Raw genomic sequence first — 27,450 nt, forward strand, 5'->3', positions numbered from 1 at the left:
TGAGACCTAGTGTCATGTCATGTCAGACCTCATTGAGTAGCGAAGGAGGGGCTGCGGGCTGTCATGTGACGTGTACTTGAATCCCCCCGTTTCCCCAGTCAGAGAGCGTGTTGCTATGGTGCTAAGTGATGCTGGGAAGGTGAGATCACACATCAACAGTTGGGGCTCGCTAAGTAGTCCACTAAATGTATTTACAAAACTACTCATGCTTATCCTCGCGTAGCCTGACAGTTTCACTGACAACAGACACTCCATCACATGGGAGGGTTAGTGTGAGAGAGTGTCCGAGTAGACAATAGACTGGAATGTTACACATACCGTAATGTACAGGTACTATGTGTGTTCAGGTTGACATTCGTGTTGTGTGTTTGCAACTTGACACAATCAGCTGCTGTGACAATGTGACAATGTATCAGCTGCTACATCACGCCATCAGCACTGCACGATCTCTTTGTATTTTGTTTGTTTTTATTTCTCAGTTTTCCGGTTAATAACAAAGCCGTTAAAACAATACAAGTTGGGAATTGTAGGCATTGCCGTCATTTTGCAATATTTGAAAAGAGCTTCACTTGTACCTTCAGTGAGTGCTCAGGGCAAACAGGAAGTTTGGTGTGAACTGTACTCACCACTCCCCATCTTGTCACAGGACAAGGAGACACAAGCTGTTACCCTGTCAGTAGGAGCTCTCAATGTCCTGTAAGACCGTAGACTGCTTCATCCTGTCAACGACCAAAGATTCAACGAGTAGCCATTCACATCTCTGTGCTGGGGAGAAACAAAGAACAACTTAATCAACAAAACCTGTTTAATATTGATGCCAGCAGCTTATAGCAGCCGCGAGTCCAACTATCTGATGATGACCAAGCCAGATGATGTTTCTTGGCCAGCTGCATCCAGCTGCGTACAGCACGAGGCGGTCCTTTGAGCCAGGTGGTTCTCGTGTTGCGGGCACCACTTCAATTTATCACAGTCACACAAGAAAGCAGATATCACAATTGGCGGCGTGCATGTTGTGCATGGTGTGCACGTGTCCGTACTATCCACCCTCTTCTTTCCATCCACGTGGAGGACTGGCCGATGCCCTCATCTTGTCCGTGCTGATGACGTGGGACACAGACTACTCAAGGTGCAGGGAGCTCAAGCTTTTCAAGCAGTGGAGGATCCTGTTCATCAGAACTGTCAGCACTTATCAAAGTGGAAAGCTTCCATACGACAGTTCCACGCGGTGATGCACGGCAGGAGAGAAAGTGTTGCTGGGACAAAGCACAACCTGTCCACTAGAGGCTTTTACTGTCAGCAACTGTCAGCAAGTGCCATCATTTCAAGCCACTTTCAGTGCCAGTAGATGACTTTTTGTGGGAAATGATGAGGCTTGCTAAGCAATGACAGTTTGTGTGCGTCATCACTGTTGTCACAGTTGAGGAAATCGCTGTAGCCTCTAGGTGTCAGCGGGTCACGCCTAACTAACCTGTGACATCACGGAGAGCTACAACTGATGACACTCCTCAAGTCTCATTGCTTGAGATACGCAGTAAGCACTCACCTGCAATTTTTTTCTTCCTTTTTTTCATCTTGAAATAATCTGAGCATCCAGTGATTCATCTCGATGTCACATGACGTCAGGGCATCCTCCACCGCCATGACACAGAGGGATGAGGTCAAGGATACAGCAGCAGCCAGACAGCCAGACAGCCAGCCAGTCCCCCTCCTTCTCACACCTGTCAGTGGGAACGCAGACATTCTCAGCCTGGACACTCCGGCACCTCGCAGACTAAACGCTGACCAGCGGCCACCTGAAATACGGAAGGCTGACGTCATCAACACTGACCTGCCGCTACCTGTGCTTATCACTTATGACTGCTGCAGGGTTACTTCCGGTATGAGCGAGAGCAAACTGTCGCTTTCATATGACCACCTGATGTTGTGACCACCTGCTGACATCTTGTTATCACTAACACGTCCAGACTAGGTAGGGTCAAGGACAAACATCCACATGTATACATAGCACGTACCTCCGTGTCAAGGCTACAGAGGTGAGTGCCTGTAGCTTCTCACAATCCCACAACCCTCTCCCCGTCTACGTCTTAACAGAAAACCTCTTCCCATCCTCACGATCACCACTACCACCAAAACCAAAACAAACAAACAAAAAGGGAGACTTTGTCCACACACACACACAGAGTACAAACACACGCCACAGGGTTCACGTGCAATGGCCCTCACCTTCACTTTCACCTTGACCTGTCGACATCCTTGTCTTCTGACAGCATGACCTCGTTTCCTGGCCACGCAGCGTCCGAACTGCTTCAGACACTGGAAGTCGTGGCCAGAGCAGCGGACACACTCATCCTCCACAGCGCATGCGCGACAGGAAGTATGCTGGCAGGCTCCCTGACAGGGTCGCGGTGGGTCAGCGACGGAGCTGAGAAACAACAGCGACAGGTGTTAAGACTTCACTGCATTACCGAGTTTGTTGTTTGTTTACAAGCAGCAGCAACTGCAAATGTAAATGTTTACGTACGGAAGCTGTAGGACATGCAGCAAGCTCTCGCCTCCGCAATAGTCCCTCACCCTCGCCCTCGCCCTCTGCCAGGTTTCTGTCAAAATGCACTTGTTTCACTTTCGGCCTTTAAACGAATGTTTAAGATAAAACAGCTTTCAGACTGTAAGACAAACGTTTCTGCTCCTACAAAGAGATTTCTGTGCTAATTACAATTGAAGACGGGACTGCTGGCTCGACTTCAGCAATGACTGGCGGAGACGGCGACAAGATGTTGCAGCAGACAAGTCTGGCAGAGTCCAAGTCTAATGGCGAGTGCACACTGGCAGAAGGCTTGTGACAGCAGACACAATGTGTACAGGACCTCAGAACTGCGGATGGCACAAGCCTCAACTACTAATCACTAATATTTCACTAAAAATTCAATAGAGGGTTCAAAGCCTTAAGTGATCACCCGAGTCTACTGTGCATAGCTGGCTATACTCTGACCTTTTAGCCTTTTGTGATCATTAGTTCCCGATGTGCACTGCTTCTTATGTCGCCGTGGTGTGCACGCCAGACACTGGCCGCTACATACCTATCCACCCGTACCCGTTCTGATGTTTATGACTGTGTGCTACTGTTATTTTCATTCTTCCAATGTTGGCTTCTGTTTGTCTTGTCACCTTGATGACGTCAAAGAATTTGTTGTCTGAGGCTGTCAGTGGCTCGTAGCGCCCTCTGTTCCATGGCAAAAGACAAACGTCAACATAAACAAGTCAACAAATCCCTTTAACTGAAGCCATCGCGACTACTACTAACAGTCACTCAGGTAAAAACATTGGATGTTAATTACTGTAGCAGCTCTGAATACTTCATCATCCGGGACATGCAGGGAACATGGTGTGGGAACCTGATCCACAGCAGGGAACATGGTGTGGGAACCTGATCCACAGCAGGGAACATGTGGGTCCCATCGGACACTCGGCGAACAGCATCCCAGCCCTCCAGCCCACTGGAGCACCTGGTGCCCACCTGAGCCCACCAGACCACCCAGTGGGCATGGCAAGGTCTGCGTCTGCGTCACGTGACTGTCTTTAATGCTACACTGGTGCAAGAAGAATGCTCTGGAACAAAGGCTTTCTGCTTTTTAAGATGAAATACGACCAAGATAACAAGGTGAGGCCACAGTGGAAGAGAGTGAAGGGAAGAAGGAAAAAAGACAAATAAGCTCCGGAAGAAAGGAAAAAAGCACGAGACATGATGAATGACCAGTCGGAACCTAAGAAAGTTGTGAGGTGATGAAGGCTGACAGGGCCTGGCGTCCTGCAGCAACACAAATATGTTTCCCCCAGCCTCCCGCACGTGCACCACGCGCAACATTCCCCACCGTTGGCAACAGGTGGCAAGGCACGTGCGGCACGCGACGCCAGTGACGTGGGAAGATGGCGGCCCGCATGCAGGGGAGGCAACAGGCGGGCTCAGCGGGTGCCCAGCTTCAAAGGCGCCGCTGGAGAGTCGTGCAGGGGTTGGTGCCAGACGCTGAGAGAAGACAAGAGCGAGGCGCGTGTCTCACCCACTAAACCAAACCTTGCAGACGGGTAGAGAAGGCCCCGGGTGACCGGTCTAGGGGGCGCACCTGTTCCATTCAGGATGCGACTCGCTTGATCACACTCTAGCATTGTCGACTTCAAATACAGAGCCAGGACTGACGTCACACCTTCTGGTGTGCAGCAAGCAGCACCGGATGTTTACCTGCTCGAGACAAGGGGAGAGAAGGCCCCGGCGCACACAACAGAAGATGACAACATCAGCGACTTACCGACCTCCATGCACACTAACCGACACACTAACCAACACACTAACCGACACACTAACCGACACACATCACACCAACTTGTGATTGCATTACTTGTTCTCTACTAATGCCATCTACTGAGGAGACCGTCAGGAAGCCAGCGGTAGTTAACTGCCCCTTAGTCTGCTCCATTCACATCTCAGTCCCTTCAGAATAGCCTTAGAATCGCCCGTAGCCCTCCATTCACTTACAATGTCATGGTAATCCTTAATTCACATTCACAGTCTTTCACGTCTGCTCTAGCTCATCATTCACACGTTCAGTATCACATCAGTTGTAGCTAGAGTTGGCTCCCCTAACACTGATCATCTGAAACACTAAACATCTGTGAGAGCTGTTACACTTTCACTTCTGAAGGTGTTACAACAAGAGAAGACTAGGTGTGTACTTTACTGTTACCCAGTGGATAACTTAAACAGAGGACAAGGTGTGTGCATTGCGTGTTAGCTGAATAGTTGAGCTTGAAGACAATGGTGATGTTCACACACACACACATGTATATATATCTATGCGCGCGTGCTCGTGCGCGCCATACACAAACTGAACATTGGTGTCAGTCGAAAGTGTCGGACTGACATTGTCACAGAGTGGAAATAGTGTCAGTGCTAGTGTTACGAAGCCCGAGCATTCCGCTGGCTAATGGCTGACACAAAGCACAGCCTGGGTGGCACATTGTGAGTAGCTGAGGGTGAACCTGGGTGAACTGGGTGTCGTCAACTAGTGTCACCTCACCCTAAACAGATCAAACGACGTTTGCCGGCTCGTTAAAGTAAAATGATTTCTCGGCTTTGGTTCGCTTGGCCTCCGATGAGCCTGGTGCCAACTTCTGCAATGTTGTTGTCTGCGGACACAGTGGCTGGCGCTTGGTGTCGACTCTCGTGTCGTCACGATCCAGTGAGTAGGAGGAGAGGGTGTGTAGAGGACATAATGCACAGCATGTGCCAACAGGAGGAGGACGGACTGCCTACCTCCTAGCACCGATCCCCCTTCCTCTCCCCACCCTGGTGGGGCTGACGACGTGGGGCGAGAAGGCGAAGACACCGCCAGATGGCGCACGACCACCGCTGAGTGTGTGGAGGCGTGGGCGAGTGTCAAACAGTCCCAGACTCTCGTCCTCCCCCAACCCTCCTACCCTGTTTGTTGTTACTGGCTTCGTCACGCTAGTCTTCGCCAGCCTCTGCAGTCCCCAGACCTGCTGGAACCTGCTGTGAAACTCCCGGAGTAGAGGCTACTTCTTGGCGCCAGATCCGCCTACAGGTCCACCTGTGCACTGGCGTAAGGACCGGTGGTGGGTCTGGCAGAGAAGTCACCTGATCCGGCTTTCCCTTGTGTCTTTTATGAAAAGTTTACATCTGGTGTCGACTTTGCTCGTCAGTTCTCGATGTGTTATTAGCAAATAATCAAGCCCTTCAAACAGTGCAGACCCCGCAAGCAAAAATAACAGCAAGGTAGGCTATCCCAGGGATAGGAAAGCGAAGCTATTGTCGGTCAGGTCAAGTTGCCCCTGGATTGATGCCAGCGCTTCTTACAGGACGACATACTTGTGCCGGTCACAACAAAGCACTAGACCTATGCAATAGACAGACCTACAGTACAGTCGGTAGACACCAGACAGTTCCAACAACTTCCTAGACACGAGATACAACATCCGTGGGGCTGCTTCCTGTGTCAAATGTTCAATTTATAAGGAACTTGATTGACGTACATCAAATGTCTGCAACCGACAAACTGACCCCGTGTACTACGTCATCACGACAAACTGACCCCATGTACTACGTCATCTCATGACAAACTGACCCCGTGTACTACGTCATCTCATGACAAACTGACCCCGTGTACTACGTCATCCCATGACAAACTGACCCCGTGTACTACGTCATCTCACGACAAACTGACCCCGTGTACTACGTCATCCCATGACAAACTGACCCCGTGTACTACGTCATCCCATGACAAACTGACCCCGTGTACTACGTCATCTCACTGACAAACTGACCCCGTGTACTAAGTCATCTCACGACAAACTGACCCCGTGTACTACGTCATCTCATGACAAACTAATCTCGTCTGCTGTCTGCTGTCATGACAAACTGGTCTCTTTACTATTCGACAACACCGTGTCTACAGGTGCCACTGCAAAGTCTGACAACAAGCACGTGACGTGCCTGGGTCCACAGAAGCTCGGCAGGTGACGAGCAATGAGAACAGCGTCCATTTGCCGAAGCTGCGCACTGAGCACTCGTCATCCTGCCTGCCTTGACCACGTGACTGACGGTGTCTCTAAGGACAGTTACAGGGACCCCGGGACACTACCTGGCTACTCTAGGCGGTGATTTCAGCTCAGGCTGACTGATGTGCCGCATATCCTGTCTCCACGAGTAGACACGCAATGTGCCGTCAGCTGCTGTAACGACAGTTTCGATTGGACTGTTGACATTAGCACCTACAGGAAGTGTCGTCAATCACGCTGCCTGTCACTGTCACGTGCTCGAGAGCAGACGTAACCGCCATGGAAGTGCGGCGTAAGTGGAGGAGGATGGTGGCCAGGGCCGCCTCTTGTGGCTGATCGATCACGAGGCTCGCATTTTATTTCTCCCTCAATTCCCTGCACCCGACACTTTCTCAGCGCCATGCTACAGCCCCGAGGTCCTCAGCCTGTCGTCCACTGGGGGCTGCTGTCAGAGGTCACCACGGTCAGTGTCTGTGCACCAACATGTCATCAGTGAGGAACACGCTGCAAGAGCCGCTGGCGTTGGGTTCGCTTCCGTATCGCTCTCCGCGTAGCGATTTCTTGCTCTTATGCTTACTTTATGCTTACTCGTACGCCGACTCGCAAAGCCATGGCAATGCAGCAGTTGCTGAGCTCCTTGAGTGGGATGATAACATTATTGAGAAAAAGCTAACTTTGTTTGTTTTGGGGTTGGTTTTGTTGTTGGTGTTGGTTTTGTTTGTTTGTTTTTTTTGTTTGTTTTTTTTTTTTTGTTTTTTTTAGGGGGTCAGGGTCATCGCCCGTCTGGTCAGCGCATTACAACCTACACCCTCCCCCATAGGTCCCGTTAGGCGTCACTCAAACATTCCACACATAACATTATGTACACATTTTTGCTGTCAGATTCAGTGATCATCCAAACATCGACTTTCCTCTAACGATATACACGATGTTGAGTCTGTGCTGATGCGTGGCATGGACAAGGGGCAGGTCCTCCCGACAAGTGATGAAAGAGGTGAGACGTAGGTGTGTATGATCAAAACACAACTGTTAATGTATGCACGGACAAGATGCCTCCTCAGGTGCAGCTAGTATATTTAAACAACAGGCAGGCAAAGTGTCTGGTGATCACAGTAGCAGACGACCACAGGATGGCGGGCAGTGGCTTCTGTCATCTGCAAATAAACCGCCCGCCTCAGCTATTCAGCAAACACATTGTCTGTCGCCATCGTGGAAAAAGTCACGTGATGCTTCACTTTGGGGGAATTAATATTGAAGTTCTTTGTCGGATTTTGGAGAGTTGTGGCGCTGACATCGACACGTGTCATTAATTTCTAGCAAACAGACCAACCCACCAAAAACAGCGAACTGCTATGTCACCACCAGCAAGTGCGGCAAGACCTCAACACCAGTACATGCGAGGACAGAAATAGGAGGACAAACACCTCAACGCATGAAAACCTCACGACAGGTAAGAAGTTAAGGTGTTCAGTAAGTCAAGTGACAGGTTGGGACAAGGTGATGAAGCTTTTTAAGAAATCAGCGACAGAGAAATAAGATTCCTTGAGTGTGCTCACAGCTACCGACTGGCCATAGCCACTACCCTCCACCCCTTCAAGGGATCGACGACGACATCTTGGCCTGCTTAGTAACTTGGAGAAAACAGTTTTCTTAGTCTTTTTTCTTTTCCTCCTTTTCCATTTGATATTTGTGCCGTCTGCCTAGGTAACTGCTGCCCTAGGACTAGTAAACTATAGTTATCTCTCCCTATTTGGTCTGTAAGTTCTCAAAATTTACAAAACATTGTAAAATTAATTTACTACTTGTGGACTGCTGGAAAGCATTTAACATTGCGTTGTCACCGGAAATACTAAACTGGTAAAAATGTCAAACCTCGAGGACGATGGGAAGAGGGTGAAAGATTGATTATAAAATTCCAGCCAGACAGACGAACAGATAGAATGAAGTAAATCAAAGTGTGTAAACAGAGTGGCCTGTGGAGGTGCACGGCCATCAGCAAGGCCACTTCCCAGGAAAGACAACTCTTAGCGGCCATACTACAGACCCATCAGCCTCATCAGCCAATCAAAGTGATGCTCACATTCATCTTCAACCGCCGTAAAACCACCTTTGGGGAACATGTGGCAGAAAACAATCTTCTTTACACAAAGCTGGTCCAGTTGAAGGTCTTCCAATGTGACCAGCACCGCCAGGCAGCACGATGTCTTACATCACCACACAATACATCTCTAGCAACGGCAAATAACAGTCAACAACAACAGGTACGTGTCAACATTTGATAACAATAACACAGCAACAGGTCTGTGTCAACATGTAATACCAATAAACCACCTACATTGTAATACTAATCACCATTACGCCAGCGGTCAGGGTCAAAGTTCATATTTCCAACAGTCAATAGTCGATCAGTGTGTTGTTTGTTAGTAAGAAAAGGAATACACGTCACAGAAATTTATGAGAATATACAACAGAAAAAGCAACAGACTATATACAACAGAATACACGTGTTGACCAACGAACACATGACAAGACACGTGTTGACCAAAGTTGTGTGACGTCAGTGTGGTACTCAAAGCATTTTAAAGAAGCATGTTCATAAGATCTGACTTCATACCAGGAGGTCATTAGCAGCAGCTGTGGGAGGACCCAAGGGCTAGAGCCACACAAATCAACAACAAGAATCAACAATACCATGACACCCCCATACCCGCCACACCAGACAGCCCCTCAGACAAGCACACTCCCGAGTGTCCTCCACTTTCATTCTCAGTCGCACGGCGTGAGCAAGGGACGGGGGCCTCCACGTGCTGGTCATGGCTGCAGCTCCACACAATGGGCAGCTGGACGGAAGCTGTGAAGATGTCTGCCCGTTACACAGAGTCTTAGAGTCGCTCTGAGTAACCAGTAACAACGTGTATACAACACGATTCACATTCTTCTCGTCCTTGGCTGATAATAAATAAACATAACAACAAAACATGGCAGTACAACCACGGACGTGTGTAGGTGGACTGCTGTCTGTCTGCCGAGACCAACGCTGAGCCTCTTGCGATCTGCTGTTAGTCTCGGCGAGCCGTAACAACGAATGGGACTAAACCGGAAGCTTTCTTGTCTCATGCCTCGTTTTAGCAGTTAACTGGAAACAATCGTGTGCCATCAGTCCAGGGATGTTAGTTGGTGGGTGGATGGCTGACTGTACGCCGAGACACTCCGCCTCTTGCCAACTCCTCCGCTGCTAGTCTCGGCGAGCAGCTGACAGCCTGACTTCTGCTTCAAACAAATCTTGGCTCTCAATGATTGAAACTTTTGTGTGAGCGACCTGTAGCACGAGTGAGAGCCGCTCCACACTCCTCTTCCTCCTTCCACATACCTGCCCCCGGGAGCGAAACAAATAAACAAACAAACCTACAGCGAAACATTTGACACTTGCACAGTGACATCCTTCCACTCAGCAGTAATGACCCCCTCCTGATTGTTTGTTTACTGTTGTTGCTCTCACAGACTCTCCGGTCATCGCCGTTGTCGTCGTTTGCTAGACCGGAAGTGTTCTCTCGATAGCCTCGTTCTAGGAGTTAATTGAAAAATATCGTCTGCGAGCCATCCAGAGCATACAGATTTATGGTAAACACAAACATGGCAACAAGGGAAACAAGATTTGGTTACAGACAACAGGGTCTTCGCTCCCTCCTCGTGTAGCTGTGGTCTGTGTTGTAGAAAGTGGAGGGAGCCTGGCTGACAGCGAGCTGACGTCCATTGTCACATCACACGATGACAAGAGGAGAACATGTCTAACAGAAGACAAGATAATACTAGGACTCGGCTAAACGTGTTGCTACATGATTCTTCTCTCACTCCTTTCATTGACAGAAGGCAGGAGAGCGACATTCACTGTGTGGGTGACGTGGCAAGAGTCTGCTGGAGGCCCACACGTTCTGTCACTGACCTAAAGGTGTCACTGTGTCAGCAACAGGCAGACAGGTGTTATTGTACAGTTAAAATCAACCTTCAATGTCAACAACCTTTATTTTGCTGACGGAATATGGCGAAGTCTAAAGATTGATGCTTCATAGAATGAAGAAGGCGAAGTGATGCTGGTAGACGATGACCTGCAGGTGTTGTCACAAGGTCGTCTTCACGAAGTCAGTACACAGGTAAGTCAGTGTGGCATTCAGTGTTGCTGTGACACGTCATCTTACTGTCACACATTCAGAAGTGAGCGATATTCTAATGATTACATTGCCTCCACCCCACAGTGACAGACGTACAAGAGTGACATAGTGTATTCTCAGGTAACACACACCTTGCCTCTACCTGACACAATGCCGCCTCACCTTGCAGAGCAGATGGCACGCGGGTGGCGGGTGCAGTACTGGAGGGTGCACTTGGGGCGACAGGGTCGTCGGAGGGCAGCATCAGACTGCTGACTGGTGATCTCCCCTTCTGCAAGAGACCGGAAGTGTGACATCACTCTCAGTGTTACCTGTGTTACGCACTCCACAGTGCAACCCTTCACGCAAACACACACAGGACGAAGGCGTGGGTGAGGAGTCAGGTGTCACTGTCGTATTCTGTAGTCAGGGTGACAGGGTTAGACTACTTACTTCCCTGCACGCTTCCCTGCACCGCTTGGGGTGGGCGGGGTTTCTCACTCCACTGACCCGACGATATCACGTGATTGCACGTGCTGCTGCACGAGGTAGAGAAAGAGGTGGGGCAGCGGGGAGCTAGGGGTGGGGGGCGGCACGTCCATCATTTGCATGACGTCGATGAGCACGCGCGATGGCGGGGAAAATGGAGGTTTAGTCAACATACGACGTGATGCTCGTGACATGCAACCAATTCTCCCAGAAGGACTTACGTCATGGTGACGTCACCAATGGCGGCGGCCCTCGGTCTAACAAAGCTAGTGTTTACAAGCCGTCAGTTGCAGCGGAGACCTCGGACGCTGGGCGCACACACTTTCTGGTTCGATACCCGTGATGGTGCAGCGTGCTTTCCCCTGGCTGACCCCTAGTCGCTTGGGAAATGAAAGGCAGAGGGGTAGAGGGGGCGCCGCTCCCCAGAACAGTTAACCCTTACCTCGTCCCAAGAAAAGTGCGATCTCGCTTCCCGACGACCAAAAGGTCATGAGGACTGACCTGACCTGATTATGATACTTTCGATGTGAGTGCAAGTGAAACTGTCAGAGTTCCCTTAAATAAGGTCTTGGTTCTCACGTCTGGCGCTGGTCGTCGTGTGGACACTAGAGTGCAACTGATTGTACATCCCTGCTGAGTGTTTACCTGACCTACGACCTTTTAGCAACAAGTTGTGTGGACTTCACTTGTGTCTGTGGTCATGAAAACACACGAGGGTTAAAGCTCTTCTGAACGGGCAACTATAAACAAACATGTTTGGCCAGGTCTGGCAAAGTGTTTCCATGACGGACATACAAAGTGTTCACACGACGGCTTTACATGATGGCTACACAAAACCTTTGCCACACTTGGTCGAACATTCATCCAAGTGTGTCCAGTTGAGATCTTGGGGGTTTGGGGGGAACTGACGACAGCGATAGTCAGACTGTGATAGTCAGATAGTGAGACAAAGTCTGGGCCTGGTCTACATGCATTGTGGTGGCTACTCTGTGTGGGTGGGTGTGTGTAAGCGCTGTGTGTGTGTGAGAAACAGCTGTGGGTGGGTGTGACAGCTGTGTGTGTGTAAGCGTTGTCTGTGTGTGCGTGACACAGCTGTGGGTGGGTGTGAAAGCGTTATGCGTCTGTGTGTGTAAGCGTGAGTTTGCGAGTAAGAGTGTGTGAGAGGGATTTGTGTGTAAGAATGTGAATGTGATAGAGAGTTTCTGAGTGAGAAAAAAAGAGCTTGATTGTGAGAGAATACGCGTCTGTGTGTGGAGTGAATGTGCTCATGTGTGTTCATGCGTATGTGGATGGAGAGAGTGTGTTTATGTATGTGTGGAGTGTGTGTGGAGACAGTGTGTGTGTAGAGAGGAGAGAGGGGGGAGGAGTGGGGCACGTGATGTTGAGTCCCACCCGTCCAACACGTCGCACCATGTTCACTCTCGACATCTCACGGCCCTGAGAGCATGCGCAGTCAGCTGTGTCTGCACGTGGGTGCACGGTGGGTGCACGAGCACACGAGGCCGTGCGTGGCGCACCCGGCTGAACCCCACACCCGGCAGTTTGCAGCTCAGTTTTCCTCCCACCGGAAAAGCTAGATGCGAGGGAATCGGTGGGGGGAGGGGGAGGGAAGCGTGGGAGTGGGAGTTAATCGAAAGGAATGTGTGAGCGGAGCACAGAATGCAGACTCACCGATAAATGCATCAGTCGGCACGTGGAGGCTGCTGAAAGCCAGGCTGGCGATACGCAGGTCATCGGCTCGCTGATTGGCAGGCCAGGAAGCCAGCACCTGTCAGGGTGAGGGTACCTACCCGCACAACGACCTGGCGACAGTTACTGGACGCATTGAGAGGTTAGAACAGTGGGTTCAGTGAGGACATCACCAAGTGTGACGTGTCACGTGGTGTCACGCATCTTGTGTCACAGATGACCCCCACTGCCCCCTCCTCCAGCCCGCCCTCGCTCCTCCCTCATCTCCAACCTCAAAGTCTTACAAATACTAAACTGCACGCGCGGATGATCCATCGGAATATTAAAATGCCCTTGATGCTTTTTTTTTTTGTGTCAAAGTTGCAGGTGACTTAGTTTGCGGGTCACAGTGCAACATCCTAGCAGAGTATCGAGGTTGGTCTCCCTCCCATCTGAGTTATCTGGGGAGGTAAATGGAGGAGACAGATGGCTCCACGTCCACATCCTCAGCCGTGGCATGGCGAGCCACACAGTTCATTGTCCTTTGGGCTCCTTGCCTCTGCTAAATTATACTCACTGTCCTTCTGTCTTTTGTGAAATTCTAGTGAACTGCCGAATTTACACCGAACCCCTTCCTCTTTCTCATCAAACAGACTGGTACAATAAAAAAAAATATGGTTCAGCGAAAAATACTTCAGAAGGTTGGAGAACAGCAAGACTACATGGTCTTGTGGCCACTTTCATCCCAGATAAATGGTTTCGGAGGAAGCCCACCACGCAAACAGCTGATTTTATACAGGACGACAGCTTTTATCGAGAGCTCTTCACTTTTTCCAAATGATAGTGCAGTTCTTTCAAATGTTTCAGGGCTTCTGCTTACGCAAAAGATTGCGTACAGTACGCATTAAAAGTTCGGAGGACCCCTTCAATTTTCGTCAATGGGGTCCCATTCAAATTTGGGCGAAGAACAGGGACCCCTTAAAAATCTGAAGAAGGGGTCCCTGGGACCCCAAAGAATTTAGCCTTAGCAGAAGCCCTGTGTTTGCCTTTTCCCGAGTATAGTACACTACTTGGGGCTGTAGTTGGCCTTCACTACAGTAGAGAGAAGTCGTTTGGCTCTGTCTTTAGAACTTACAGTAGAATGCATGTGATGCTCTGGTCTGTACTGAACTGTACATTACCAAGTTACAGTAATTATATGTTACAGAACACAACATAACTAGGTGTGAATTAGTTGTACATGACAGACAGGATATATAAAGGTTGTAGCTGAAAGTTCTACTTCGTGAAAACTTGTCCAAACTTGCTTCCTACTTGCTTCATTACATACATAACTCTAAACCATAACTCTTACATACAAGTGTTACTCTCACAGCTCACACATTCATATACTCCAGCCACATGTACATATCATTGTAGTCATAAGTAATGCTGCAGGCAGCTTGTGCTTAATACTACAGCCATAGTGTAGTGAAAACTGTGTTGACACTCAGTACTACCGATACATTGCACTGTCTACTATCCTGTGTCTGTATTATGTCTACTGTGTCTATCCTGTGTCTATCCTGTCTGTACTGTGTCCACTGTGTCTATCCTGTCTGTACTATGTCTACTGTGTCTATCCTGTCTGTACTATGTCTACACCATACCAAATGTTACAGCCATCCTACACTTCACATGAATGCCAACCTGTTCTCAATATGACACGAATACATTTTGGTCAAGAAGTGTCTGGCACGACAGTCGTCATTGTTGTGTTCAAAGAGACACAGGAAGATGGAGTTGAAGCAACTCACCTTTAGTACAGATGCCGGGCTCCTCCCTCTGTAGCGGGAATCTCGGCAAAGGTGGTCCAGTGGAAGGTGCAGGTGGTAGACAGGTGAGTCCTCGGTCACACTTGCCCAGGTAAGCCAGGTCGCCGCCACACGTTTGACCGGCCGTACGAGCGCACACTGGACAACACCCACACACTCCCGTTGTGACCCCACCCTCACACCTCAGGTCGGCGGGGTTCCAGGTGGTGCAGTGAATCTGGTGACAGGGAGGGCAGATCAGACCCATGTCATCTCTGTGCCTGTCGCGTGCACTCTCCACCTCACGAGGTCCACGCGCCGCTAGCGCCAGAAGCATCACAACTCTCAAGGATGCCATGTTGACGGCTATCTGACGGCTATCTGACTATCTGACGCGCTGATCACCACACACGACCTGCTAGCAACATCAGACTGACGAACACAACCATCCCACCAGTCTCTTGTCACAGACGGAGCAGCACAAATCGCGCGGCGCCCACACAAACAAACACAGTCACAGCTGCGGATATACGGCTACCAGCATCTTGAGAGATAACCGATGTTATTAAACTTGTTGTTCACACACCATACTTCCTGTCATAGATACAATAACTGTCAGTGTAATCAAACCTGCTATGTACAAATAACAGCCAGTCGGGATCACGTCTGCTACATATATTGACGACAACGTGTAGTAATCAAACCTGCAGTGAAGTGAGATAGCCAGCGGTAATGGTAGTCACACCTGTGGTATAATGACGACAGCAAGTGGTAATGGTAATCACACTGCTGTATAATGACCACAGCAAGTGGTAATGGTAATCAGTGCTGCCAGCGGTAATGAAAGGTGCTGGTGTTCAAACGAATTACTGCTCCTTGACGACAACCAATGATATTTGCATTTTCTTCACCTCGACAGCAACGCTGTGGTATTAAAAGTTGCATCCAACTGGTAGACAAAAAAACAAATTAAAACTTTGGCCACACACAGCGACGACCAATGAAAACAGTGGCAGGCTCGTCACGTGACCGTTTCAGCAGCTACTCGCGCCGTCTCGTGTGTTGCGCGTTGTTTGGATTGCGCGCTGCTGCTACTCACAGGCCAGTGCCAGCAGTCCAGGTCGGCTCCATGCAAGATTTCAGAGTCAGTACTTGGAAATTCTTGTCATATCTGAAAGGCCGTGAGCGTGGCGGCCATGCGACCAGCACATGATGGTGGTTGCCCTCAGAGAGTCTGACCCCAGTGATACTCTGAGTGGAGCGATGATAGTCAGTGCAGGTAGCTCCCCCTGCTTTTGGCCAACAAACTCTCTTGTCTTGTCCCCATCATGTGGTCGTAAACCTCTCGCCCTCAAGCTGTGGTTAAGCTCTGATCTCTGGCAAGGAAACTGCCTGCCTCTGGGGTCCACAGTGGTTTACCAGGCTGCTGCAGTCCGCGACAGACTGACGGAGTGTCTGCAGCAGGAGACAGGTGACGGCGCCTGGCTACTCGGCATCAACTGCGTTTGTCAGGTGAGCCGGCATCCTTTTACTTCTCCCTCCTCCTCCAGATGTCGGCACCAGCCATGACACTGCCCACGGTGGACTATAATTACTCAGCCTCCCACGGCGCGTGGGGAGCGCGGAGGATAGGGATCACGAAGATCCACACTGATTACTTTCTTGATTACACCGGAAGTTGCTCAGGTTTTAACTCAAAAGATTGTCGGCAGAATAGCAGGTACAAACATTTCGCAGGAATTTGCGAGAGGAGCTAGGGAGGAGAAACAATGGCGCACGGTGGGCGGATAATTGGGACACCTTGCGAGCGGCACTCTGGAGCGATGAATCATCCTTCCCCGAGTCATTGATAACAGGCCGACGTCCAACAACAATGGCTAAACACCAGCAGAGTGGGGGCAGGCCAGGCGCCGACTACGCCGCGTGAATCGTTTTCACCGTCGGCGCGTGCTCCTCCCCACACCCCGGGTCGTTCGTCTTTCCGATAGGCTCACAACTTTACGAGGCTTGTACGAGTACCTGTCATCAATGAACACCTGAGGCGTCTTGCAGGCAGGAGAGGGACAGGAGGGGTGTGCTGCAAAGTTGAGGCTGTTGCTGTATGGCATTTTGCGAAAGACGAGGTTTCTGTTGTTTAAAGTCATTCTGACTGAGGTGAGTAAGAACATCCACAACATGACAAAAGTTGTAAAATGTACGGTGTGAATAACAACATATTTATAAAGACGCCGACGGTTACAAATACTCGAGGAATTTGTGCCAGGCGTCTGAAACATGTGTAGCTGTGCACACACACACACAACATTTACAGGTTCTAAATAATAACATCATCACTAGAAAACACTTTTACACAGAACATGTTGGCAGTCAGTTGTCTACAGGCGGTGACCTGTCTATAGGCAGTCAGTTGTCTACAGGCGGTGACCAGTTGTCTAGGCGATGACCTGTCTACACTGCCGAGGAGCACAAGCCTGCGTCTCCTGCAGGTAAATGAAGGGAGATTCCCAGTCGCCATCCCCAGTCAACTTCACACCCACTCTGCTCTACTTTCTGCTTTGAAGTGGATCGCAGCATCTACGAGCCTCGGAGCATTTCCGTAGCATACGAACCACATTGGAAACATCTCGGCAATGTACAACTCGACTGGAAACATCTCCGTAACATACAGTCTAGTCAGTGTGTAATAACACAATAACATGCTATTCGTTCGTGTCATTACTCTCTTTACTGGAGTGACACTTAATAATAAAGTTGATTTCTACAACGCTTGACACCATCAAAGGCAGGCTCAAAGTGCTGTACCAAACTGTACAGACACAATAATAACAAACGCTGATCTCAAAAACAAGATTATTGTGTGTCCAGGTAAACATCGCCATCAGTACACGTGGCGTCTGCAGCCTGGCCATTGCACGAAATCTCCGTGTGTCCACAAAGTTCTGATTTACAAATAGTTGAGAGTTAGTAGATGTTGCTTATGGCACTGTCAGTCTTTGGTGGAGTGGCTTCACTTCGCAGACAGAAATAAGTTTCCATGATGGCAACATGTTAGACCAGAGGTTCTTAACCTTGTTTGAGGTAGCGAACCCACAAGTTTCATATGCACATTCACCGAATCCTTCTTTAGTGTCATCACGAATTGCAGTGTGTCTTGACCTCCGTGGCGGAGGCTCAGCCGAACCCCTGAGACCGACTCACCGAACCCTTAGGGTTCGATCGAACCCCGGTTAAGAACCACTGTGTTAGAGCATCACTAACGGTCACAAACTAGTTCAGAGAGATTGTGTCTGTGTACAGTGTGAGTCTATGTACGGTGTCAGTCTATGTACAGTGTTAGTCTATGTACGGTGTCAGTCTATGTACAATGTTAGTCTAAGTACAATGTTAGTCTGTGTACAATGTCAGTCTATGTACAATGTCAGTCTATGTACAGTGTTAGTCTAAGTACAGTGTTAGTCTGTGTACAATGTCAGACCTGCGTGTACTGTGCACCAGGCTTGCTGTGACAACTCACCATCACAACTTTAGCCAACAATTGTACAAAAGGACTCAGTGTGGCGATGACACTGCTGATGTACACATCTCTACTGTCAGTCATGACAATGTGGCGCTGACGCGGCAGTACAAATAAAATAAGTAAAAGAAGAAGAAAAGCTGCGCACACACAAAATTAAATCCAGGAATTTATGAAATTGTGTTATAGATACACAGATCAACATTGCACACAAGACTTCACTCAGATTAACAGGGAAAGACGAAAAACGGAGAGATAATCCACTGTAGTCAGTTAGGCAAGGGACATCACTCTCAACTTTTATTCTGACTGCTTTTTCATTCATTCCTGCTTTTACACATTCTGTGCTGACATGACACTCTTGAGGCATTATGATCTTTCCTGACAGTTTCCTTATGTTGAGCTGATGTTAGTCTCAGCCTCCACACCAGTCGCACAACACAAATGGTGGTGGAGGCCGCAGTGGGGGACATGACGAGGACAACTCGGGGTGAAACCCTCCGCCACGTGTGTCAAGAGCGGGGGTTGACAAGATGGCGAGACTGCTTGTTTTTTTTCTGTTGTACTCATTGCTGACGTTTGTTTTTTTCCAGTACATCTTCTCAGACATCATGATCCTCTTCTCTTCCATTAAACTTGTTTTCCCCCGACATTGTTACCCTCCTCCCAATATTCATTTGACTTGTACTGTCTTCTTTCCTCGCATCAGGCTTGGTTCTCGCTCCCCCCGACATTCCACTTGTTGATGTTGATAGATGCGAGTGAGGCTGCCGACAGGTGCAGCTGTGGCTGAGGTCACGTGTTCGAGGTTTGGCTGCAGTGTGTGGGGTGGATGCCTGCACGTGGACTCGCGATTTACTGTCGTCTGCTCGTCTTCACGCCTCGTCGTCACGTGGCTGGCGTGACGAGGCCGACCGCGCGTGCACCTGCAAGTGCCTACACGCCTCGAGTGCGCGCCCTTTAACGCCAGGTTATCCCGCCTACAGCCCTCCAGGAGGCGCTGGCGATAATGTTCGTGACGTCAGACCCGCCTGCGCCGCCTCCTCAGTCTGTCCTGGAAGAGTGCTTCGAGTTACGGCCCCTGCTCGCCGTCCGCGCCTTCTGATGGCTCACAACACTGGGGAGGGCAGGGCTCCGTGTGGGGGACACAGCTTGAGGCCATGTCGGACAGCAGACCTGCTGCTCTGGTCACAAAGCAAAGATGTTGTAGCCATGTTACCTGATGGTTTTCTGACAGGTAAGAGCTAAATCTTATCTGATGTCTTCTTGCAGGTGAAACCAATAGCTACTTTTATGACGTTTTTGTTTTCTAGCAGGTGGGAGTAAAATCTACCTTCTAGTCACGTCATATGTTTTATGGCGTTCTTTAACCAGGTAACATGAGGTCAGGTGAATACGCTGCTAATATGATGTCAGGTGAGGAGGTTGCTAACATGTCAGGTGAGCGGGCTGGTGACACCGACAGTAGTGACAGAGACAACAGTTGAAGAGCAGGAAACAGTCAACCTGGCATTTCTCTATACAACAGTCGAGGTTAGAGACCACAAAATGTATCATTTCTTTCGGCAATTCATAACTGAACACAGTAAAGTAAAGTAAGAAACTACTGTATTCCGTGCCTAATCCTACCTCACATGTGCTCTGTGCATTTTACCTGCCTGTTCTACTCATACAGATGGCAACCACAGTAGAGACACATTGTGATCTGCTAATGTGAACTGGACACCCACTGCACACTGCTGGACACTTATTGTAGACAAACTGTACAGTGCACACCATACCATGCAAAACTAATATCATATATATTGCAGTATGTCATTTATCCTGCACAATAAACATTTATACAGCAAAATACCTCCTTTACAACCAATTGCTATGAATGTTTCAATTTTATTTCAATTGGGTAGTTTGCTTACACATTGTTCAACATGAACTAAAGCCACAAAGGCAGATGAAATTTGTCAAAACGCATGCAACCGTAAATGTCTGTTTCCTTACAACAGAAACTGAGCCTGTCTGCAAAGACAGTTTATATACTTGTCCTCTGCTATAATAGGAGCAAGCAATCAACGACTTGTTATCATCACTAACAACAAATTACTCTCACAGCTACACCTCCACAACATATCACAGAGTGTTTCAAGGTCTATGACATTTTAAGTCTTTCTAAGCACACAAACACAATCCTTCTGAACACACATGAACACATACATGCATACATTCATTCTGAGTGCCTCCACAGCAGAGATCAGAACCAAAATACAATTATTCTTATTAAGTTTACAACATACATTTCGCTCTTCACACAGACTCACGAATCCTGCCAGACGTCAGCTTCCCAAAGAAAGAATGTGGTTGACTTCAATCGCATGCATTACACTTGTCTCTAGGAAGAATCGTGTAGATGCAGACAAGAACATGCATGTCTCCACGTGCTGACACCCGTGATGGCACACAGTTCTGTCCCTGAGATTTATGAGAGACCATCAGTCACTAACTGCCTGAATCGTCAAAACAGAAGCCGCTTAGCCAGAATGCGATCTGTTGGGAAAAATATAAATACAACATAGATATTAATAAAAGGTCATGTGATAATATTGTTAAGTTGGTGGAGAACACCAGCCTTAAAACACATGTTGAGATATGTTTGTATTATTCATTTCACCAGTCAATGTCTTCCTCTACCTTATAGGATGTGTTTTTCAAATGTTTTCCACTCTCTAGTAAAATAGTGAAGTCTTAGAATGACAGAAATACCCAAGCTGTCAAAAACAAGCTAACTAAACAATCTCCTACCAACAAATCTCTTAACCAGCACCAATCCAATTAAATATCAAATAAAAATCTTTATCTGACTTAAAACACATCTCTGTAAAAGCCACTGGCAAGCCAATATTTCAGAGAACGCTAAATGAAAATCTTTTAATCCCAATAAGTAAATATCATACAACAACATGCTTAAAATCTAGCAGCATACCTCATTATCATAAATATAAATATCAGTAAGTCACACACGTTTAACTACAAACTGTAAGCACCCAAGAGTGCCAGAGACCCACCTTGCTCAGGGTTCATTTTCCGCTTTATACCTGGTCGATGTGCCTCCGATTCCTTGTTGACAATTTTATTCGAGCCTGGCCGAGGAAGTTGATGCCCCAGTGCAGGAGGTGGTTTGTTACTGAAGTATGGCATCTTGAGTGCCTTAGAGGAAAGTATGCATGTCTTACAACTGTGCCAGAACATTGAAATCAACCTTGTCACAAAGCGCTTTTGAAAGAATATTCCTCCTAACACTAAGTTCAATGTTTAATTTATCCCTTCATAACGTAAATAAGTTGTGACTAACCTACACAAATAAAAGATAATGTCATCAGCACTGTGGCTGACTTTGGAAGTAATAAGGTCAACCCCTTACCTGTGTGGCGGTGCATCGCTTGAGCGGATCCATGGCCAACATGACTGACAGCATGTCAAGCAAGTCATTGCCTGCTGCAATGAAGATCTCCTTCAATGGTTGCCGTGGATATTGTCGAAACTGGATGTAGTCGGGAAGATTTTTCATATCCTGCAAAATTCAAAATCCTAATTGTTCACAGATCAGTTGCAAGCAGTTGTAATTTGCAGCTGCAAAAAAAAAAAAAAGTTAAATGTTATAGAAAAAATTATTATCCATAAAGCACTGTATATCATAGCCATAGGCCTCACCAAACTGTCTTACTGTGACTGGCTCTTGCACTGTACCACAATAGAAAATTAAATTAGATTTAAAATAATTGTAGCGGAGTGGTGGAGGTCGTGGTGTGACGACTACTAACTTCCAACACTCGACTAAAGGCAGAAACAGTCAGCAGGTGTGCGACCCTTTAATGCACGGGCTTGTACAATGACTACGGCTGCGTCGCATCGCCAGAGGCGCTAAAAGTCCGGCTGTCTCTTCTCTGTCACATGTCTGTGCTCGCTGTCTCCTCCGCCGACGTCTGCTCTCGTTTCGTCTCAGCTCTGCCCTTATATACCTGTCGGAAGGCTAAACTTTCCGCGATGCTCCTATATGGCCGAGGCATTTAGCAGCTTTAACCCCAGCTAATCACTGCCGAGTATCCACTCTCGCCATGCCTCAGCAGGTCCCGCCAACAACAATCATTCCCCAGCCCCGCCAAAAGCTAACACCAAGCGCCGGCCTACCGGCCCTCTACATCCCCGCCGACCCTTTCTCTAACAGCGTCCAAGCTGATGAGCTTTAGCTAGCAAGACTAGGCTCACATTATGCTTGCCACGGGGGACCTCCAATATTTTAAACCTCAAAAGATCTGTTGCTGCCGAAAGGTGTCACCAAGGATGCCCCCTATCACCTATACTGTTCAATATCATTTCAGAAAACATCAAGCAATAAACACTTCATGACCATCACACCTTCATTTCCATTGCAACCTGTGCCTTGCAGATGACGATAACATTCTCCTGCTGGTAGGAACCAATAGCAAACTGCAAGGTTGGTTGATTGTTTAAATTTAACTCCGTGCCAGCAATAAAGGCTACATCAGGGCAAGAGAAGGTAAAAATACGCTGAAAGGGTGAAAAAACCAAGACTCTCAGGGGATACAATAACACCATCGCTAGCAATGGAAATTAACATTAGGAACAAGAGAAGAACATACTGGCCAGTCTGTATCTGATGGCGTGCCAAGAACTTGAAATATTCGACTCAGCTGGTCCAGATCAGAGTCTCCCTGTAAGAATGGTGCCTGCAGCAGACACAATTCTTAGTGTTAAAAGTTGACATTTCAAAAGCTCTACTACTGACTCAGTGTTTGTAAATGATATCACCTGAAGCTTTCTATGACCCAATGACTCCAATGCATGTGTGTGTGCTTCAAAACCAATCAGAAAGGATCACAGATTGTACTCATATCTTACAATTATCAACACACCTAGAAATTGGCACTGCGAAGAAAACATTGTTTGCCTTAGATCATCAAATGCCATCATGAGGTTTAAAATTTAAGACAACTTCAAGGAAATCATACAGCTGATGGCCATGCTTAGATATGCAGGCATGAACATCACTACATACACTAAGGAGCTGAGCTTAGAGGGGGAAAAATACCAAGCCTGCACGACAGATTGATTTTACTTGGTAAAACATTACATTAGTTAGATAATGCTTACTCGTATCAACAACTCTGCCAGAATGCAGCCCGCAGCCCACATGTCTACACCTGTATTGTACTGACGAGCTCCAAACAAGAGTTCTGGGCACCGATACCACCTGCACATAGAATGACATCATCACAGATCTGCTTTGCCTTAGACAATGAGTATGAACTCACTTTACTTTAGACAACAGCTATGAATTGACATAATTATAGACAATGAGTAGCAACTCACTTAACAAGTAACATTTTTAGTGTTTCTTCACAGTGTGCATATGTGCTGCTTAAAATCTGAAAAGTGGTTTCTAAAAATTGGACTTTTTCATGGATCCATGTTTAAATTATCAAATCCATTGAACAAATTTTTTTTAAATCATGTAAATCTGGATATCAAACAACACATTATAAGTTTACAGCCATCTTTACATTGCAAGTTTTTTCTTTAAACTAGTATCCTAGAATTTAATCAACTGAGGGCTGTACATGATTTTAGTGCTTGGAATCACCCAGCAATTTGAATTCTCCTGAGCTGTACATGACTGTACTGTAATGCAGTAAAATACTGCATACATGATCAGTCACATAAACACATGCACTTTAAACCAACAGCAAGCGCTCATCTCACAAATTTGAACACCAAGAAAAATACCTTGTGACCACTTGATGTGAGTTGATCCTGCTGGGAGAACCAAAAAATTTGGCAAGGCCAAAGTCAGCAATCTTAAGCACACCACTGTCATTGATGAGAAGATTATTGGGCTTCAAGTCCTGGGCAATTCAAGTAAATACAAACATTTATCAACTGTACCTTCCACCCCTCTGTCCCTAATCTGTTAATGGAAAACTTGACTTTGCCTCAAAAACTCCTATGCCTGTGTTACTGGAAAGGTATCCAACAATTTACAGCTCAGCTTTTTACATAATCTTTAGCTTGTTAAAAGCTTTGTGTATGTGTGGAAAGTATTGTCTTGGGCAATGCACTTCCTACAAAGATAAATGTCATACCCTGTGCAACACCCAGTGTGCATGGAGATACTCCAGGCCAAGCAAGGTCTGCAGCATATATGACTTGATGTGTGGTGCTGTCAGGACCAAGGTTGTGTCTCTGATGATGATCTGAGCAATGGAAATGCAATTGTTACTGATCATTAACATTTTGTACAACTAAAGCTCTTACTGACCACGCTACCAACCCAAGTATTCAGATGTGATTTGTAAAACCCTTATAAAAGAACAGCATCATCATTAGACACATAATAACTGATTATTTTTAACAAAATTGCCCAATGCCATAAAACTTTAATGTAATTAACATGTTAATATTTCATTATTAAATAATGTCAACACAAATTTAAGTGTGACATCTAACTGTAACAATATATTTAAACTGATAAAACTTTACATCTCAAAATGATATTTTATTGCAAAATTGATAAATACATAGACAGAACAGGGACAAAAATATGCTATGAGAAGAAATTAACCTCCAAGTCTGTTTCCATAAAATCAAAGACAAGACTGACGTTAGATTTGTGGCCAAAAGCATCAAGAAGCTGTAACAGACAGGACAACATGAAAAGTTTACATCTCTGACATTCCTTTAAAAAAAAATGAAAGTGACAGGGCTAAATATGACATCACTTTAAAAAGTAATAACAGAAAAGCATCTAAATGTTTAATACTGTTGCAGTTTTTAAATCATAGTACTATCATACAACATGCCTATTGCATTGTCATTGTTAGGAGATCCAAGATAAAAATGAACAATGAAGACAAATGAACCACATAACATTAAAGTAAATATGTATATATGCAAAAATGTAACATACAAGATGGAAATAACTATAGAAAAAAAAATTAATGCTAAAATTATAAGCAAAGGAACATGGGTGGGGAGTCCGTTGCATCAACAGAAATAAACAGGAAAGCGACTGAGAGTGTAAATAAAGCTGATTTCAACAAAACAAAATACAGAACCATTGGTGAACAACCAAAAAACACAATGTACAAAAGGATTAATCTTTACAGCATGTTCCATGAACAATTAAAATACAATAATAGACATTTCTCATCCTTATAAGTCCATATAATGATGTGACCATGATAACCAGTGACTTGCACAACGTGGTAGACAGTAAAGATAAAAACCCTTAAAAACTGTTTACCTTCATTCTTCCCCCATAATTTCTATCTTCTTATCATGACAGATATCAAAACTGAAGATTGATCAAATTATCTAACGACTTACCCCAATGATATTCGGGTGAGACAACTCCTGTAGCAACTTAATTTCTCGTAAAGCTGTTCTGTTAATGCCATCTGCAGCCTCAACTCTTGTGCCAACTTTAATCTATAAAATGTCAACAGTAAAACTGAAATCAACATGCCATTTTCATCATTACATGGTTACCATAAATTTTGCGCTTGCAAGACAAATTTTAATAAAACAACACCAGATTTAACACTACATAATTATGACTGCACAATGTTGTTGTTTTGGTGACAGAAAGAGTAAGCAGATGGTCATCAGACGAGGAGCGGAATTGTCTAGCTGGGATGTAAGGGAAAAGCAGTTCAGAAAAATAATCAGGGCAGGTATCAGCAAAGAAATTAAAACACAGCACGGACAGTTTGTACTGGTTGCTAGAACGGATGGGAAGCCAGTGTAGAAAATGAAGGAGACGGGTGGCGTGGTTGTGAAGAGTTTGTGAAGAAGGTATTCAGAATATCAGAGCTGTACTTGTGAGAGGCTTGAAAAAAAAGAACCGTCAGACAAGGACAATTTATGCCCAACAAGCACTTGCACAGCCAGCCAGGGCAATCTTCAGTAGTAATGTAGAAGAGTCCCACTTCCTTGCCCTCAAAATGCGTAGAGATGCTGAATTCTGATGTCTCTGATGTTTGTTGAGAAGACTTTTAGGGCACCCAGTGAGAGGTGGGGTTGGGGGAGGAGGACACAAACAGATAAACAACTTAACAAAAACTAGAATAGCAATGTTATTATGTACCCAACTGTCACTTATTATTGTTGCTGGAAAAGTGTTTTTAATCTGCTGTCCTACCATCAATTATTCAATAATCAGTATAAAATATATAATATGTATTTAAATAAAGCTGATTAAATGGTAGTGTAATGGATTTCGTCTAGCATGACCATACAAGGTTACCTTCTTGACTGCAACTATGGCATCTGTCTTTGTGTCACGTGCTTTGTATACTGTGGCAAACTGGAAAATGAGGCAAATAAAAGAGCAATTATTCTGTAGCCTGACAGGACCCTGCTTTGGTTCCTGTGATAAAGTCTCAGCTATTATAGTTCAATGCCTGGTACTCTTTAAAGCTAATATAATTTTTATGGGTTTGTTTTAATGATGAGACTTGCATAACTGCATTATGCTGTGGCATAATTCAAGAAAGTTAATAATAAAAAAAAAATGGTAAGAAAGCATAATCGGTTAAGAGTCTATTCAGAAGTAAAATGTAAAGTTGTTATATGTTAGTTTATTCCTTTCTGCTCCTTTGAGGAGCATAGGGCCGTAAGTTGTTACACGGTACATGGATAATTATTTTTGATTGTAATTCACTCCTGTCTGCTTCACTAATCTAAGACGCTCTTTACTTTGTCAACAACAAAAATAATTATAAAGTGTCAACACATTATACGTGAAGTCATGCCACAACATAACATGGACAACAGACTATGATCGATCCGATCGTTCTTATTGCAGTAAATCTGTAAAATGACACACGTACTTGTCCTTCTCCCAGAAATTCTATTTTTTCGTATCTTCTGGTATTGTCGTCCGACATTCTGGTGAGAGACATGAAGCTATTCACGGATCTCTCAGCTACTCACTGATCCCTGAGCTACTCACACGCGCCTTGACCACACGGGCCTCACTCACTCAAAGAGCTCCTTTCACAAGGGAGATGATTTCCACGCTTCAGCCGGTGGGGAGAGGATTTATTATTGGAATACACTCCACGTTCTGAAATTTACGATAACCGAAGAACAAACTCTTAAAAAAAAAAAACAACTTGGACTGATTCTGCCTTTTAGTTTTCCTTGCAATATGATAAAATTATGTTTGTGTGACACTGCTGTGTAATTAATTGGTAGC

The 27,450-nt window shown here is 46.4% G+C and overlaps 2 protein-coding genes across 2 annotated transcripts; both read right to left on the minus strand.

Moving 5' to 3' along the window:
• Positions 1-471: 471 nt before the first annotated feature.
• LOC112553688 (cysteine-rich motor neuron 1 protein-like) lies at positions 472-16,716 on the minus strand. The gene is made up of 4 exons (XM_025221073.1): positions 14,669-16,716; positions 10,899-11,007; positions 2,224-2,422; positions 472-1,793 (listed from the first exon to the last, which is right to left on the minus strand). The coding sequence occupies exons 1-4, from the start codon at positions 15,021-15,023 to the stop codon at positions 1,743-1,745; spliced, it is 714 nt and encodes a 237-aa protein (XP_025076858.1). The 5' UTR covers positions 15,024-16,716; the 3' UTR covers positions 472-1,742.
• Positions 16,717-20,053: 3,337 nt separating this feature from the next.
• Positions 20,054-27,245, minus strand: LOC112553685 (cyclin-dependent kinase 7-like). Its single transcript, XM_025221068.1, has 11 exons — positions 27,083-27,245; positions 26,497-26,556; positions 25,578-25,679; positions 24,814-24,882; positions 24,335-24,445; positions 23,979-24,097; positions 23,346-23,445; positions 22,835-22,921; positions 21,595-21,744; positions 21,239-21,380; positions 20,054-20,720 (listed from the first exon to the last, which is right to left on the minus strand). Exons 1-11 carry the CDS (start codon positions 27,152-27,154, stop codon positions 20,689-20,691), a joined length of 1,044 nt encoding a protein of 347 aa, XP_025076853.1. The 5' UTR covers positions 27,155-27,245; the 3' UTR covers positions 20,054-20,688.
• Between the last annotated feature and the right edge of the window lie 205 nt (positions 27,246-27,450).

The sequence above is a fragment of the Pomacea canaliculata genome, linkage group LG13 (genome assembly GCF_003073045.1).
Source record: "Pomacea canaliculata isolate SZHN2017 linkage group LG13, ASM307304v1, whole genome shotgun sequence".
Taxonomy (NCBI): domain Eukaryota; kingdom Metazoa; phylum Mollusca; class Gastropoda; order Architaenioglossa; family Ampullariidae; genus Pomacea; species Pomacea canaliculata.

Excerpts from the sequence above, each read along its gene's own strand:
- LOC112553688 (XM_025221073.1), bottom strand. The coding sequence starts at position 15,023 with ATGGCATCCTTGAGAGTTGTGATGCTTCTGGCGCTAGCGGCGCGTGGA. Across the intron at positions 11,008-14,668 it reads GCCCGGCATCTGTACTAAAG|AAGGGGAGATCACCAGTCAG; the intron begins GTGAGTTGCTTC and ends GGTCTCTTGCAG. Across the intron at positions 1,794-2,223 it reads AGGTCAAGGTGAAAGTGAAG|GTGGCCGCTGGTCAGCGTTT; the intron begins GTGAGGGCCATT and ends TCCGTATTTCAG.
- LOC112553685 (XM_025221068.1), bottom strand. The coding sequence starts at position 27,154 with ATGTCTCTCACCAGAATGTCGGACGACAATACCAGAAGATACGAAAAA. Across the intron at positions 26,557-27,082 it reads AATTTCTGGGAGAAGGACAA|TTTGCCACAGTATACAAAGC; the intron begins GTACGTGTGTCA and ends CTCATTTTCCAG. Across the intron at positions 25,680-26,496 it reads CCATAGTTGCAGTCAAGAAG|ATTAAAGTTGGCACAAGAGT; the intron begins GTAACCTTGTAT and ends GACATTTTATAG.